Source organism: Pan paniscus, chromosome 18 (assembly GCF_029289425.2).
Source record: "Pan paniscus chromosome 18, NHGRI_mPanPan1-v2.0_pri, whole genome shotgun sequence".
In the NCBI taxonomy this organism is placed as follows: Eukaryota; Metazoa; Chordata; class Mammalia; order Primates; family Hominidae; genus Pan; species Pan paniscus.
Window position 1 is genome coordinate 17,415,199 of NC_073267.2, and position 15,220 is coordinate 17,430,418.

Here is a 15,220-nt window from a genome sequence, read left to right on the forward strand (position 1 = left end):
GGTCAGGCATGTGTCTCTCCTTATAACAACCTCCATTTCACAGATAAGGAAACTGAGGCACAGAGAGGTTCAGCCACTGGCTTAAGGTCCTGCTCCTACAAATCTGAAGTTCTCTGCACAGCTGCAGCCAGACGGGACTGTTGAAAACATTAATCTAATTATATCTTGTCGTTGGCCTGTCTATGGCTATCTCTTGCTCTTAGAAGAAATCCCAGCCAGGAGAGGTGGCTCATACCTGTAAGCACTTTGGGAAGCCAAGGCGTGTGTGTCACCTGAGCTCAGGAGTTTGAGACCAGCCTGGACCAACGTAGTGAAACCCCATCTCTACTAAAAATACAAAAATTAGCCAGGTGTGGTGGCAGGCACCTGTAGTCCCAGCTACTCGAGAGGCTAAGGCAAGAGAATCGTTTGAAGCCAGGAGGTGGAGGTTGCAGTGAGCTGAGATTGCGCCATTACACTCTTCTCTGAGCGACAAGAGCGAAACTCTGTCTCAAAAAAAAAAAAAAAAAAAAAGAAAGAAAGAACGAAAGAAAGAAATTCCAAAGCTTTTTATCTCGCCCCCACTCACTGCCTGCCAGCCTCATGGGACCCCTTTCTCTGGCACCCTAAGCTACTTCCCACCTCGGAGCCATTGCACCTGCTGCTCTCTCTGCCTGGAGCGCTCTTTCTCCTGCCCTTTGTATGATTGGTTCCTTCACACATTCTTTGGGGAAGCTCAAATGTCACTTCTCAGAGCATCCTGTCCATACCAACCATGGTATGGTTTCTCAGTGGTCTCTATTTCATCATTCTTTCTTTTAAGAGGCAGGGTCTCACTCTGTCACCCAGGCTGGATTGCAGTGACGTGATCATAGCTCACTGCAGCCTCGAACTCCTGGCCTCAAGCAATCCTCCTGCCTCAGCCTCTGAAAGTGTTGGGATTACAGGCATGAGCCACTGCGCCTGATCATTCTTATTTGCTTTATAGCACTTATTGTTATTGGACATAGCTTACTTATTAGCATAATTATTTACTCTCCGTCTATCCTCACTAGTGTCTAATCTCTACCAGACTTAGCCTGGCACATACTGGGTATTGTGTACATGTTTGCTGGATGGTCGAGAGGGTAGGTGGGTGAATAAATGAGCGGGTGGGTAGGTAGGTAGGTGTGTGAATGAGTGGATGAATGGATGGAAAGATCAATGAATGGATGAACAGCTGAACAGACAGATGCATAGGTGAGGGAATGGTTGGATGTATTGTTAGGTGGGATAGATGGATGGGTAAGTGAATGGGATGGATAAATGAGTAGGTGGGTGAGTGGACAGGTTGGACAGATAAATGAGTGGGTGGGATGGATGGATAAATGAGTGGGTGGGATGGATAAATGAGTTGGTGGGAGGGATGGATAAATGAGTAGGTGGGATGGATGGATAAATGAATGGGTGGGTGGGTGGGATGGATAAATGAGTGGGTGGGATGGATAAATGGGTGGGTGGGACGGATAAATGAGTGGTGGGGATGGATAAATGAGTGGTTGGGTGGGTGAGATGGATAAATGAGTGGGTGGGATGGATAAATGAGTGGGTGGGTGGGTGGGATGGATGAGTGGGTGGGATGGATAAATGAGTGGGTGGGATGGATAAATGAGTGGGTGGGATGGATAAATGAGTGGGTGGGATGATGAGTGGGTGGGATGCATAAATGAGTGAGTGGGATGGATAAATGGGTGGGTGGGATGGATAAATCAGTGGGTGGGATGGATAAATGAGTGGGTGGGATGCATAAATGGGTGAGTGGGATGGATAAATGGGTGGGTGGGATGGATAAATGGGTGGGTGGGATGCATAAATGAGTGGGTGGGATGGATAAATGAGTGGGTGGGATGGATAAATGAGTGGGTGGGATGCATAAATGAGTGGGTGGGATGCATAAATGAGTGGATGGGATGGATAAATGAGGGGGTGGGATGGATGGATAAATGAGTGGGTGGGATGGATAAATGAGGGGGTGGGATGGATAAATGAGTGGGTAGGATGGATAAATGGGTGGGTGGGATGGATGGATAAATGGGTGGATGGGATGGATAAATCAGTGGGTAGGTGAATGGATGGGATGGATAAATGAGTGGGTGGGATGGATAGGTGGGTGGGTGGATGAGCATCTAGGTGGATGATGGAACGGGTAAGTAGGTGGGTGGAGATACATAGCAGTATAGAAGATGAGAAACAGTGTAAGCTTCAGACTCAGACTGGCCTAGATTTGAGTCCCAGATTTGAGTCCCAGGTTGTGTCCCAGGCTAGCTATGAAAACGCAAACAGGTCTCTTAACTCTTTAAGACTTCGGTTTCTTGGCTGGGCACAGTGGCTCACACCTGTAACCCCAGCACTTTGGGAGGCAGAGGCCAGAGGATCACTTGAGCCCAGGAGTTCCAGACCAACCTGGGCAACATGGCAAAACCCATCTCTACTGAAAATACAAACATTAGCTGGGCATGGTGGCACACGCCTGTAGTCCCAGCTACTTGAGAGACTGAGGTAGGAGGATTGCTTGAGCCCAGGAGGTCGAGGCTGCAGTGAGCTATGATTACATCACTGCGGTCCAGCCTGGGTGAGTGAGCGAGCCACTTTCTCAAAATCAAAATAAAATAAATTTTAAAAGAATTCAGTTTCTTTATGTCTGAAATAGAGCTATCATATCTATGTTTTAGGGTGGTTGTGAGGATTAAGAAAATGAACGTCTAGAATGCTACTGGCACATAGTAGGTGCTCAAGAAAGGTGAGTATCACTGCCAAGTGCTACATTTGGTGGGAGGACTTGGGCCCCTGGAGGTGGCAGCGGTGGGTGGGGAGGGGTGGGTGAAGCTGGTGGTTACCCTGCCGTATTGGATGCTGTCCTTTCCTGCTGGCCATCCTGCCCTGTCAGGGTCATCCAGAGGAAACTCTGTCTGGGCTTCTGAAGTGGTACGGTCCTTCTCAGGGACTGACTCGATGGACCTGTCATTTAGAGGAAATGAAGACAAAGTCAGTATCTCTCCCAATGGTGGGGCGTATGTGCCTAACCCTCAGGCCCACTGACAGCCACTGAGCTCTGGGTACACTCTGTACTCTTTCATTCATTCATTTATCTAACAGAATACTGACCAGATATCACACTTCCCTTCTTCCCATATGGTACCCAGCTAAATGCCATCTATTACCCCAGGGTCAAGCAAGCCCATTCTTCTGATGCCAATTCACAGGATGAACTTAACTTGCCCACCATTGGAACTCTGTTCTCAGAATTTTCTTTTTTTTTTTTTTGAGATGGGGTCTTGCTACATTGCCCAGGTTGGTCTCAAACTCCTGAGCTCAAGCAATCCACCTGCCTCAGCCTCCCAAAGTGCTGGGATTACAGGCATGAGCCACCACGCCCAGCCTGTTCTCAGAATTTTTATTTTGGCTTAAGCTTTCATGCAATTGTTTTGTTCCTACTGTATACCATCAGATTTGTCAGTCCAACTGGCAGAATATAAATTATGCACAATTCAGATGCTAAAGACTCTTTGAATGTTTTATCTGTGGATGAGTGGGCTGACTTAACCTCTGTGCCTCAGTTTCCTCAGCTGTAAAAATAGGAATATTATCTATCTATCCATCCATCCATTTATCCATTCATCTACATACCTGTATATCTACATATACATGTCTACCTACCTCCTATTAAATTAAGGTTAGCCCAAAGCTGCCTCCTTACATATTTTAAGTTTGGCCTAAAGGTTTTCCCCGTACATAGTGAACTGTAACCTAATTGGACTCAAACAGACTGCAACCTACTCCTGTGTCAATCACTGAGTTTCAGCCAATCAAAGGCAACCAACTGTTCAAACCATGTTCCAATAAAGCAAACGCTGAGCTGTAACCAATCCGGCTGTTTCTGTACCTCACTTCTGTTTTCTGTCCTTCACCTTCCTTTTTCTGTCTATTAATCTTTGACCCCATGGCTGTACCAGAGCCTCTCTGGACGTATTCTGGTTCAGGGACTGCCCGATGTGCGGATCATTCTTTGCTTAGTTAACCTCTATTAGCCAGGTGCAGTGGCTCACGTGTGTAATCCCGGCACTTTGGGAGGCTGAGGCAGGTGGAACACCTGAGGTCAGGAGTTTGAGACCATCCTGGACAACATGGCAAAACCCTGTCTCTACTAAAAATACAAAAATTAGCCGGGCCTGGTCACATGTGCCTGTAGTCCCAGCTACTCAAGAGACTGAGGCATGAGAATCGCTTGAACCTGGGAGACAGGGATTGCAGTGAGCCGAGATTGTGCCATTGCACTCCAGCCTGGGCGACAGAGCAAGATTCTGTCTCAAAAAACCCCCCCCAAAAAACAAAAAACCTCAGACACATTAAATTTGCTAGAGGTTAATTTGGCACAATCTCGGCTCACTGCAACCTCCGCCTCCGAGGTTCAAGCGATTCTCGTGCCTCAGCCTCCCGAGTAGCTGGGACTACAGGCACATGCCACCACGCCGGCTTTTTTTTAAAAACTTACTTATTTTTTATTTTTAGTAGAGACGTGTTCACCATGTTGGCCAGGCTGGTCTCGAACTCCTGACCTCTAGCTAGTGATCCACCCGCTTCAGTTTCCCAAAGTGCTGGGATTACAGGTGTGAGCCACTGTGCCCAGCCTTAATGTGTCTACTGGTTTTCTTTTAACATGACTACCTATCCATCTGATCTTACTTCAGATTCTTGTGCGCTGTGAAGGTGGTGGGATTTCTCAGTGTGTGTGTGATTGAGAAGTGCCCTCAGGTTGGCTAGCTGGGATGGGGGTCAGCCCCAATGGTCCCCGGGGACTGAGGCCCCTCAAGATCGCTGCCGCCCACCACCCCTGTATAGCAGGCACTTAAGCTCAGGCCATCCGGTATCAGTGGCCTGTTGTTCTGCTTCCCAAGACCCCTCTCATTAAGAGGGGAGAGTATCAGGCAGCAGGTCCTTCTGCTGCAGACAGCTCCACAGTGAGCCCAGCTGTGTCCTGGCTGGCTGGAGGGAGCTGAGAAAAGAGGGGACCGGAGGCCTCCTCCTGGCCCCTTGCCCAGCGTCAAGTGATGCTGTGCATACAGACCCAAGCCCTGTGCATAGCCAGCCTGTCAAAGCATAAGTGGCCGGGCCTGGCATGGTGGTTTACAGCTATGGGGAGGAACCAGTCCTGCCCTACTGCAGCATTCAGACAACTCCAGCAAGCTGGCCTCGGCCCACTTGAAGACATCCATCAATTGGAAGGCATATTGTTCATTCCATGAACTGGCCTTATGGGGGCCTAATCATCTTGGCTAACTGGACCAATTTTGGTAAATTATCCCTCAGCAGGGCACCATGGGGGGACTTCAGCAGGTTCTCTATCCATAATGGTTTTGGTTGCCCGCCTAAGTGCCCGAGATGCGGGTGGTCCCTTCAGCCACTTCAGCTTCAGCCTGTGCCCTTCTGAGTGTGGCGCCATGGTGGCCTCACCTCTCGCGTCTAAGCTCGGGCCTCCTGCCTGCAGAGGTGCCTCTGGGGTCCTTGGTGCTGGTCCCAGGTTCTGTTTCTGCAAGGTCAAGAGAGTCCTGTCACACAACACGGCCCAGATACCCACTTTGACACCCACTGACTATGTGGTCTTAACTGCTCTGACCATCCATTTCCCCTGATCTGGCTCCTGCCACGTCTCCAGCAACCTCTCTCAACACCCCACTCTGAGTTCTTCCAGGAACATCCTTCAGGCATTCACTCACTCATTCATTTCTTCAATCAGTGATAACTGAGCACCTACTATGAACTTGAGGTTGGAAAAACAGCATTTAACACTGTACAAAGTCAAGTTACCTCTGTTTCCCCCAACAGCCTTGCTCAAGCAGTTCCTTGTGTCTGGAATGCTCTTTTCTGGCTAACTCTCACCTACCCTCAGGTACCATCTCCCCTAGGAAGGACACCTCCCCACCACTATCCCCCAGGTGTGGCCAGTAACTGAAAGCAGATCTGTAATAGTTTAACCACAGACCTGTAAGCAACAAATAACTGCTACTGTAAGCTGCTAAGATTTGGGGGCTATTTTGTTACACAGCATCATCACAGCAAAAGCTGACCAATACAAACAGGCAAGTTCTATCTTCAAGCTTCAGGACTGTGACATTGTAAATCAACACTTAAGGTTTTAACCAGGGTGGGCCAGTGCTAAGCAGATGTTCTCAGAAGAAGCAAAGCCTGAGATTGAGAGAGACCTGGATGTGAATGCTTGCTTTGTCATGAAGGGATAGTATAGATGGTAGCGATTAAAAAACACATTCTCTGGAATCAAGTTGCTAGGGTTCAAATCTCAGTGCTGCCACTTACAAGCCATGTAACCTGGGACTAGTTCCTTAACTTCTGGGCCTCAGTTTCCTCATCTGTGAAATGGAAATGATTCTAGTACCAGCCTCACAGGGGCATTATGTTGATTAAATGAGCTAACCTCTGTGATGTGCTGTTAGTTGCTACTTTTCAGTCATTGTGGGTGAGCTTGGCTTGGCAACTTTACTTCCAGAATCTTGCCATGTATCCAGCACACTGTTTTTTTGGATTATTAGAAACCCTAGCTAGCATGGTGTAGCTTTCTAGGCATCAAAGTCCTTCTTGGGCTGTCTCCATAGCAACTCCAAGCATAGACTCTGGAGCTGGACATACTCAAGTTCTAATCTTGTGACCTTGGGCAAGTGATTTAACTCTCTTTGCCTCAGTTTGCTCATCTGTAAAATGACAGCAATAACTTCACATGCCGCTGGGGGTACTGTGAGAATCAAATGAAATAGTGTATTTTTTACAGAAGCACTTAGCACAGCCCCTGGCTCATAGATGGTGTTATTGGCTATTCTTGGAGAAAGGTGACCTATTTTTTTTTTTTTTTTTTGAGACAGAGTCTCGCTCTGTCGCCCAGGCTGGAGTGCAGTGGCGCGATCTCGGCTCACTGCAAGCTCCGCCTCCCGGGTTCACGCCATTCTCCTGCCTCAGCCTCCCGAGTAGCTGGGACTACAGGCGCCTGCTACCACGCCTGGCTAATTTTTTTGTATTTTTAGTAGAGACGGGGTTTCACCGTGTTAGCCAGGATGGTCTCGATCTCCTGACCTCGTGATCCGCCCGCCTCGGCCTCCCAAAGTGCTGGGATTACAGGCGTGAGCCACCGCGCCGGCCGAAAGGTGACCTATTAAGAGAGCTGTCTGCTTCCAGGCCTAGGCCTGCAGACAGGGTGTGACCAGAGCACTCCATTCATGCCAGTAGGACCCTTTGAGCCTTTTCCCCCAAGGGTGGCAGGAGCCAGGCATGGAGAATCAGCAAAGCCCACCTAGTACCTCCTTCTCCTGTATCTCCTGGCTGTCTGGCTTGATCCAGAAGACACATGAGGGCCCCCTTCCTCTGCAGAAGCTCCTGGTAGGAACCCATCTCTGTGATGGCCCCATTTGCCAGCACTATGATCCAATCAGCCTGGGGCAGGATGTGGAGTGCATGCGTCACGAGAATCCGTGTCTGGGCAGGGAAGGGGTAGAAGTTACACACATGTGGCCGGGTGCAGTGGCTCATGCCTGTAATCCCAACACTTTGGGAAGCCAAAGCATGTGGATCACTTGAGGCCAGAAGTTCGAGACCAGCCTGGCTGACACGGCTAAGCCCTGTCTCTACTAAAAATACAAAAATTAGCTAGGTAAGATGGCGCACACCTGTAGTCTCAGCTACTTTTGAGGCTAAGGCAAGAGAATCACTTGAACCTGGGAGGTGGAGCTTGCAGTGAGGCGAGATTGGACCACAGCACTCTATCCTGGGTGACAGAGCAAGACTCTGTCAAGAAAGGAAAGAAAGAAAAGAAAAGAAAGAAGAAAAGAAAAGAAACAAAGGAAGGAAGGAAAGAGAGAGAGAGAGAAAGAAAGAAAAAAAAATGTACGGCCGGGCGCAGTGGCTCATGCCTATAATCCCAGCACTTTGGGAGGCCGAGGCGGGTGGATCACCTGAGGTCAGGAGTTCGAGACCAGCCTGGCCAACATGGTGAAACCCTGTCTCTACTAAAAATACAAAAAATTAGCCGGGCGTGGTGGCGGGCACCTGTAGTCCCAGCTACTTGGGAGGCTGAGGCAGGAGAATGGCGTGAACCCGGGAGCCGGAGCTTCCAGTGAGCGGAGATCGCACCACTGCCCTCCAGACTGAAAGACAGAGCGAGACTCCATCTCAAAAAAAAAAAAAAAAAAAAGAAAAAAGTTACACACATGTGCTTGGCCAGCCTCCTGAGCTGGGGGTTGGGGTGGGGGTATTGTCCCTGGACTCAGAGTGGGGACAGCTCCCCTTCTTGTGCTCCTGCCACCTTTCTTGTAAACAGCATATCCAAATAGAGAAACAGAGGGGACTCCCTTAGCCTGTGTCTCAAAACAAGAAGACAAGGAGTACATCTGACCCTGGCCAATCATCCACGGCAAAGCTGTAGTAGTTAAATCACAGATCCATAAGGAAGAAACACCTGCTGTTGTAAGCTGCTGGGATCTGGGGGTTGTTTGTTACATAGCATTGTCACAGCAAAAGCTGACCAATACAAAGAGGAAATTGGACTCAAGTGGAAGGGGGAGGTGAGATAAACTTGGGTTAGGACTGGATGCTAAGTGCTTCCTCTGCCTTTGCCCTGTACTGTCTGACACATGTTCCCAAACTTACTGTTCCCTGGAGTAGCCCACCAGGCCCAATGACCTGGTTGAAGACATGCTGGCCAACGTGGGCATCCAGGGCCGCCAGGGGGTCATCCAGCAGGTACACAGCTGCCTTTCTGTATACAGCCCGGGCCAGGCTCAGCCGCTGCTTCTGGCCTCCGGAGAGATTCATGCCCTGTGGCCACAAAAGGAACAGTGGCCTGAGTCAGCATCTACAGGGTGAAACTGGGGTGCCCAGGCTGCAGCAGGTCAGGGCACACCTGCCCATCAGGGTGAGGTACAGCTCAACATGCCTATTCCCTGGGGACAGGCCCAGCTTCCAAGGCACTCGCTCTCGAGCCAACAATGCCTCCATCCTTACCTGACCTCACTTCTCCACTTCCCAAGCACGCTTCCTGGAGGAGTTACCTACACTTCCCAATCCACTCTGTCTCCTCCTGCTCACTCTCTGTATCTCTTTGAGTCCAACTCCTGTTTCCCTTTCTCCACTGAGACCACCATCCATTTCCCTATTCCCTCATCCAGTGGCAGCTTTTCAGTCCTACTTTTTTATTTTAATTTTAATTGTTTTCTTTTAGTTTTTATTGATATGTAATAGTTGTAACTATTTGAGGGGCACAAGTGGTATTTGGATACCTGTAGGGCAGTGGTCCCCAGCCTTTTTGGCACCAGGGACCAGTTTTGTAGAAGACGATTTTTCCATGGACCTGGGGGCAGGGGGATGGTCCGGGGGATGGTTTCAGGATGATTCAAGCACATTACGTTTATTGTGCACTTCTATTATTAATATTACTGTTGTTGTCATTGTTATTATTGAGATGGAGTTTTGCTCTTGTCACCCAGGCTGGAGTGCAATGGCATGATCTTGACTCACTGCAACCTCTGCCTCCTGGGTTCAAGCAATTCTCCTCCCTCAGCCTCCTGAGTAGCTGGAATTACAGGCACCCACTACCACGCCTGGCTAGTTTCTGTATTTTTAGTAGAGATGGGGTTTCACCATGTTGGCCAGGCTGGTCTTGAACTCCTGCCCTCAGGTGATCCACCCACCTTGGCCTCCCAAAGTGCTGGGATTACAGGCATGAGCCACTGTGCCCGGCCTACTTGTATTATTATTACATTGTAATATATAATGACTCACCATCATGCAGTATCAGTGGGAGCCCTGAGCTTGTTTTCCTGAAACTAGATAGTCCCTTCTGGGGATGATGGGAGGCAGTGACAGATCATCAGGCATTAGATTCTCATAAGATCCCTCACATGTGCAGTTTACAGTAGGGTTTGTGCTCCTATGAGAATCTAATGCTGCCACTGATCTGACAGGAGGTGGAGCTCAGGCGATGATGGGAACAATAAGGAATGGCTGTAAATACAGATGAAACCTCAACTCGCCTGCCCTCTGCCCACCTCCTGCTGTGCTGCCTGCCCAGTTCCTAACAGGCCACAGACTGGTGCTGATCCATGGCCCGGGGGTTGGGGACCCCTGCTGTAGACAATATGTAATGATCAAATCAGGGTAACTGAGATAGTCATCACCTCAAATATTTATCTTTTGTATTGGGAACACAACAATCCTTCTCTTCTAGCTATCTTGAAATATACAAGTAAATGATCATTAACTATAATTTCCCTTGTGCACTATTGATTACTTTAACTTATTCCTTCTATCTAGGCCTTCTTGTCTTTCATTCATTCTTTTAAAACTTATTTTTATTTATTTTTGAGATGGAGTTCCACTCTGTCACCCAGGCTGGAGTGCAATGGCTTGATCTCGGCTCACTGCAACCTCTGCCTACTGGGTTCAAGCGATTCTCCTGCCTCAGCCTCCCAAGTAGCTGGGATTACAGGTACGTCACCATGCCTGGCTAATTTTTGTATTTTTAGTAGAGATGGGGCTTCACCATGTTGGCCAGGCTGGTCTCAAACTCCTGACCTCAAGCAACCCTCCCGCCTTGGCTTCCCAAAGTGCTGGGATTACAGGCATGAGCCACCGTACCCAGCCATTCATTCATTCTTCCATTCAGTCATTCCACTAATAACTACTGCCTCGTTATCATAAACCAGGCATGGTTCTAGGCTCTGGGGAAACAGCAATAAGCAAAACAAAGTTGCTGCTCTCTTAATGGATCCATCATTCTCATGAAGGGGACAGAGACAGGCAATCCATAAACAAGTAACGCAGACAGCACATCAGGTGGAAAGTGCTATGAAGAATAAATAGTAAAGCAGGGGGAGCCAGGTGCAGGGGCTCACGCCTGTAATCCCAGCACTTTGGGAGGCGGAGCTGGGTGGATCACTTGAGGTTAGCAGTTTGAGACCAGCCTGGCCAACATGGTGAAACCCCATCTCTACTAAAAGTACAAAAAAAAATTATCCAGTTGTGGTGGCACATGGCTGTAATTCTAGCTACTCATGAGGCTGAGGTGGGAGGATTGCTTGAACTACTCATGAGGCTGAGGTGGGAGGAATGCTTGAACTCAGGAGGTGGAGGTTACAGTGAGCCAAGATTGTGCCACTGCACTCTGGCCTGGGCAACAGAGCGAGACTCCGTCTCAGAAAAAGAAAAAAAAAAAGAGAAAAAGCAGGTGCAGGTGTAGGGTGCACTAACATTAGCAGGGTGGCTGTGGTGGTAGATAAGGTGGTCAGGAAAGGCCTCTCTGTGAAGGTGATAGAAGTGAGGGATGAGCCCTGGGGACTCCTGGGGAGAGCTTTCCAGCAGAGGGAACAGCAGTGCAAAGGCCCTGGGGCCAGAGTGTGCTGTGGGGGATCAGGGAATATCACAGAGACTAAGGTGGCTGCAGTAAAGCTGAGAGATGATGATGGGAGATGGGGCTAATGGATACCAGAGCCAGGTCACAGGGACCTTGCCAGGGATTGTCATGACTTGGGCTTTGTCTCTGAGGTAAATGGGGAGATCACCTGAGGTCCGGAGTTTGAGACCAGCCTGGCCAACATGGTGAAACCCTGCCTCTACTAAAAATATAAAAATTAGCCAGGTGTGGTGGTATGTGCCTGTAATTCCAGCTACTCAGGAGGCTGAGGTATGAGAATTGCTTGAACGTGGGAGGCGGAGGTTGCAGTGAGCCGAGATTGCATCACTGCATGCCAGCCTGTGCAACAGAGCAAGACTCTGTCTCCAAAACAAAACAAAAAACAAAACCACAAGTGGTGGGCTGGATTTGGCTTGGGGTCACAGTTTGCCAACCCCTGCCCAATCCATAGCTCCAGATGCATATATCCTGTTTCTTGGACATCTCTGTCCAGACCCCTTGGTGAGGCCCAGAGAGGGGAAGCAATTACACCAACATTACTCAGCAAGGCAGGGCAGAGTAAGACAGGAGTCTAGGTCTTCTCACTCTCAGTTGTCAGAGAGCTCCTCACTGCCAATCCGTGCCACAACTCTCTGCCTCTCTCTTTGTGTCTATTTCTGCTTATCAATTAGTGATTACGTATTGAGCACCTAGCATGTGCTTGACGCTGAGCTGAGCCCTTTTTCTCCGCTACTTCCCTAACCATTCCTCTCATTTCTCCATCATACTGCCCATGATGAGTCGGGGACCCAAATGACTCCCAACTGCAATGTCTCCCTGTCCCAAAAAGACCCCCAAACTCTCACCTGCTCCCCAATTGAAGTGTGGACTCCCTCAGGGAAGCTGTCCACATCTGGCTGCAGGGCACAGGCTTCTAGAACTCTCTCCAGCCAGGGTGGGTCCAGCTCCTGCCCGAAGCACACATTCTCTACCACAGAGGTGTTCTGCACCCAGGCCTCCTGGGGCACGTAGGCCACAGAACCCTAAAACACAACTTACTTTGGTCACAGGAGGATGATGGGGACAGAGGTGGGATAGGTTTTGAGGAGCAGTGGGAGCTGGGCTCTCAGTGGTGGGTGAGAGGTGGAGAGAATGAGTGAAAGTGAACTTGGCTGGGATGGGGAGGGTGGGAAGGCAGCGAGGAAGTGGGGCTTTCAGGATGGGGACATCCTAGCAGACAGGCTGGGGGTGGCCTCACCTCGATGCTCACAAACCCCTCCACCTTTGACAGCTCCCCAAGGAGGGCGGACAGCAGGGAGGACTTCCCTGCCCCCACTGGACCGACAACAGCCAGCAGACAGCCCTGGGGCACCGTGAGGTTTATTCTGGACACGCAAGAGGGGAGACATGACTTTGGTTAGGGTTCAGCCCGCCTCTGTGAGGAAGGATGAGCCCCAGACGGAGCTGAGCTTTCCTGCTCTGGGAGTCTCCAAGAGGACCTGTGGGGCTGTTCTTTCTCCCAGTCCTTGTCTAGCTATTTGAGGAACTATCCTGTGCACATCTGTGCATGTACACATGCACACAAAGCGTGCACACATGCATGCACATTTGCACACTCATACAAGCATGCTAGCATGCACAGCAACACAATGTGGGCACGCATCCACACACACACAAGTGCATGCACATACCCAATCAATCCATGCTCACACGCATACATGTGTGCACACATGCACACCACGCACACACACACACACAGAGTTGACTATAGCCTGAGGGTTTCACCAGCCTGGCCTCCTGCCTTGGCTCTTGCGATAAATAGGCTCTTTCCTCCCTCCCTCCCCCTACTCTTGGTCCCGCCCCACTCCTGTCCGCGTCCCACAGCCCATCCTCCACCCAGTGACCAGAGGGATCTGTTAAAACCCAAGTCAGATCATGACACTTCCCAGCTAAACCCGCCAGCACTCCCATTTCACTCAGGGTCAGAGCTAAAGTCCTGACCATCAGGAATGACATCTCCCGCCTCCTTCCGCTCTGTGCCTCAGCTGCTCGGCCCTGGCCTTGCTGACCTCCTTGCTGTTTCTTGAACACAAAAGGCCAGTGGTTCTCACCTGGGGGTGACTGCATCCCCCAGGAGTCATTTGGCAAGACCTAGAGATATTTTTGGATGTCACAACCAGTAGGGGGTGCTGCTGGCATCTAGTGGGTAGAGATTGGGTCTGCTAGACATCCCACAATGCACACGACAGCCCCCAACAAAGAAGTTTCAGCCCAAAATATGAACCGTGCTGAGGTTGAGAAACCCAGGTCCAGGCACTCTCCTGCCCCAGGACCTTTGCTGATGCCATTCCCACCGCCTAGAAGGTTCTTCTCCCAGGCCGGGCACGGTGGCTCATGCCTGTAATCCTAGTCCTTTGGGAACTGAGGCAGGTGGATCTCTTGAGGTCAGGAGTTGGAGACCAGCCTGACGAACATGGTAAAACCCATCTCTACTAAAAATACAAAAATTAGCTGGGTGTGGTAGCATGCACCTGTAATCCCAGCTACTCGGGAGGCTGAGGCAGGAGAATTGCTTGAATCCGGAAGGTGGAGGTTGCAGTGAGCCGAGATCATGCCATTGCACTCCAGCCTGCGTGACAGAGCAAGACTCCGTTTCAAAAAAAAAAAAAAAAAGACAGCTCTTCTCCCAGACACTCCTTCCTTATGATCTCGGCTTGAATGCAAAGCCTTCCCTCGCTAGACATGCCATCGTACTCTGTTCCCTTGCTCTGGTTTTCTGTTTGGGCCTCACCTCTATCAGCATGTCACCCCAAGAGAGCAGGGCCCTTGTCTGTTTCCTTCGCCCTATCCCCAATACCTAGAACAGAGCGTGGCCCATACCTAGTGCTCTATCGATGAAGTGAGTGAATGACAACCAATACAAATACTACCTGGGGCATATTCCTTCTCTTCTTAGGGAGTTTCAGGGCTGTCTGAGATTTTTGGCCACAAAGACCAAGCGATAGAGTTGGAGACTATAGATGATCATGACCTCGGACTGATACAGGAGGCACAGAAGTGAGCACAGCTGATAGGGCTGAACCTTAGGGCTCCTCTCAGCCAGCCCTCCCTTGGCATCGTCTTGGCCAGCCTGGGAGCACAGGGGTGTCTCCCCCTAATGGGGGAGGCTCAGATGCCCTGGTCCCCATCTGCAGGAGATACTGGTCTGTGCTGTGCAGGTCCCCACCTTCAGGAGGTAGAGATGTATCCTGAGAACCTCCCCGGCAGAGCCCCAGCCCAGCCTAAACCACCCTCCAGTCCCAGGCTGGAAACCTACACCACCTCTCAGGTGGGAGGCAGCAGGAGCCCCACGCATCTTCTCCCTAAAAACATGAGGCTGGTTACTACGGGTGTCGTTCTGTACCTGTGGAGGCAGGGAGGGCTTTCCTGGGACCAGGCGAAGGTGGCACTGTGTATGGTGATGCAATCCTTCCCGGCAGCTGCAGGGCACAAGAGGCCATTTACAGGAGACCCCTGACCTGGCCGGCCTCTGCATCGGAGAGGCCCCCAGGCACCATCCGCCGCCCCCCCAGGGGCAGAGGCTGCAGAAAGAAATCTCTCCCACTGAACAAATTGCCCTGCTACTCACTGGCTTGTGGGTGACCCCACAGGGTTCTTGTTCTGTCCGTGTCCCATGGCTACATAATCCAGGGGGAGGCAAACTGTGGCCCAGAGACCAAATCCTGCCTGCTGCCTTTTCTTATAAATAAAGTTTTATTGGAACACGGCCACATCCATTCATTTCTATATTTCATGCTTTGAGCAGTTGTGACA

At 50.2% G+C, this 15,220-nt stretch overlaps 1 protein-coding gene across 1 annotated transcript in view; it reads right to left on the reverse strand.

Moving 5' to 3' along the window:
* Positions 1-2,694: 2,694 nt before the first annotated feature.
* LOC117978141 (ATP-binding cassette sub-family C member 6) overlaps positions 2,695-15,220 on the reverse strand; it is a 41,833-nt gene continuing 29,307 nt past the window's right edge. The window contains exons 11-17 of the mRNA XM_055100261.2: positions 14,811-14,886; positions 12,666-12,792; positions 12,274-12,450; positions 8,668-8,835; positions 7,323-7,497; positions 5,470-5,545; positions 2,695-2,976 (exon numbers count right to left, since the gene is read on the reverse strand). Coding sequence (XP_054956236.2) covers positions 2,766-2,976; positions 5,470-5,545; positions 7,323-7,497; positions 8,668-8,835; positions 12,274-12,450; positions 12,666-12,792; positions 14,811-14,886 — 1,010 coding nt within the window. The 3' untranslated portion in view covers positions 2,695-2,765. The remainder of the gene's footprint in view (positions 2,977-5,469; positions 5,546-7,322; positions 7,498-8,667; positions 8,836-12,273; positions 12,451-12,665; positions 12,793-14,810; positions 14,887-15,220) is intronic.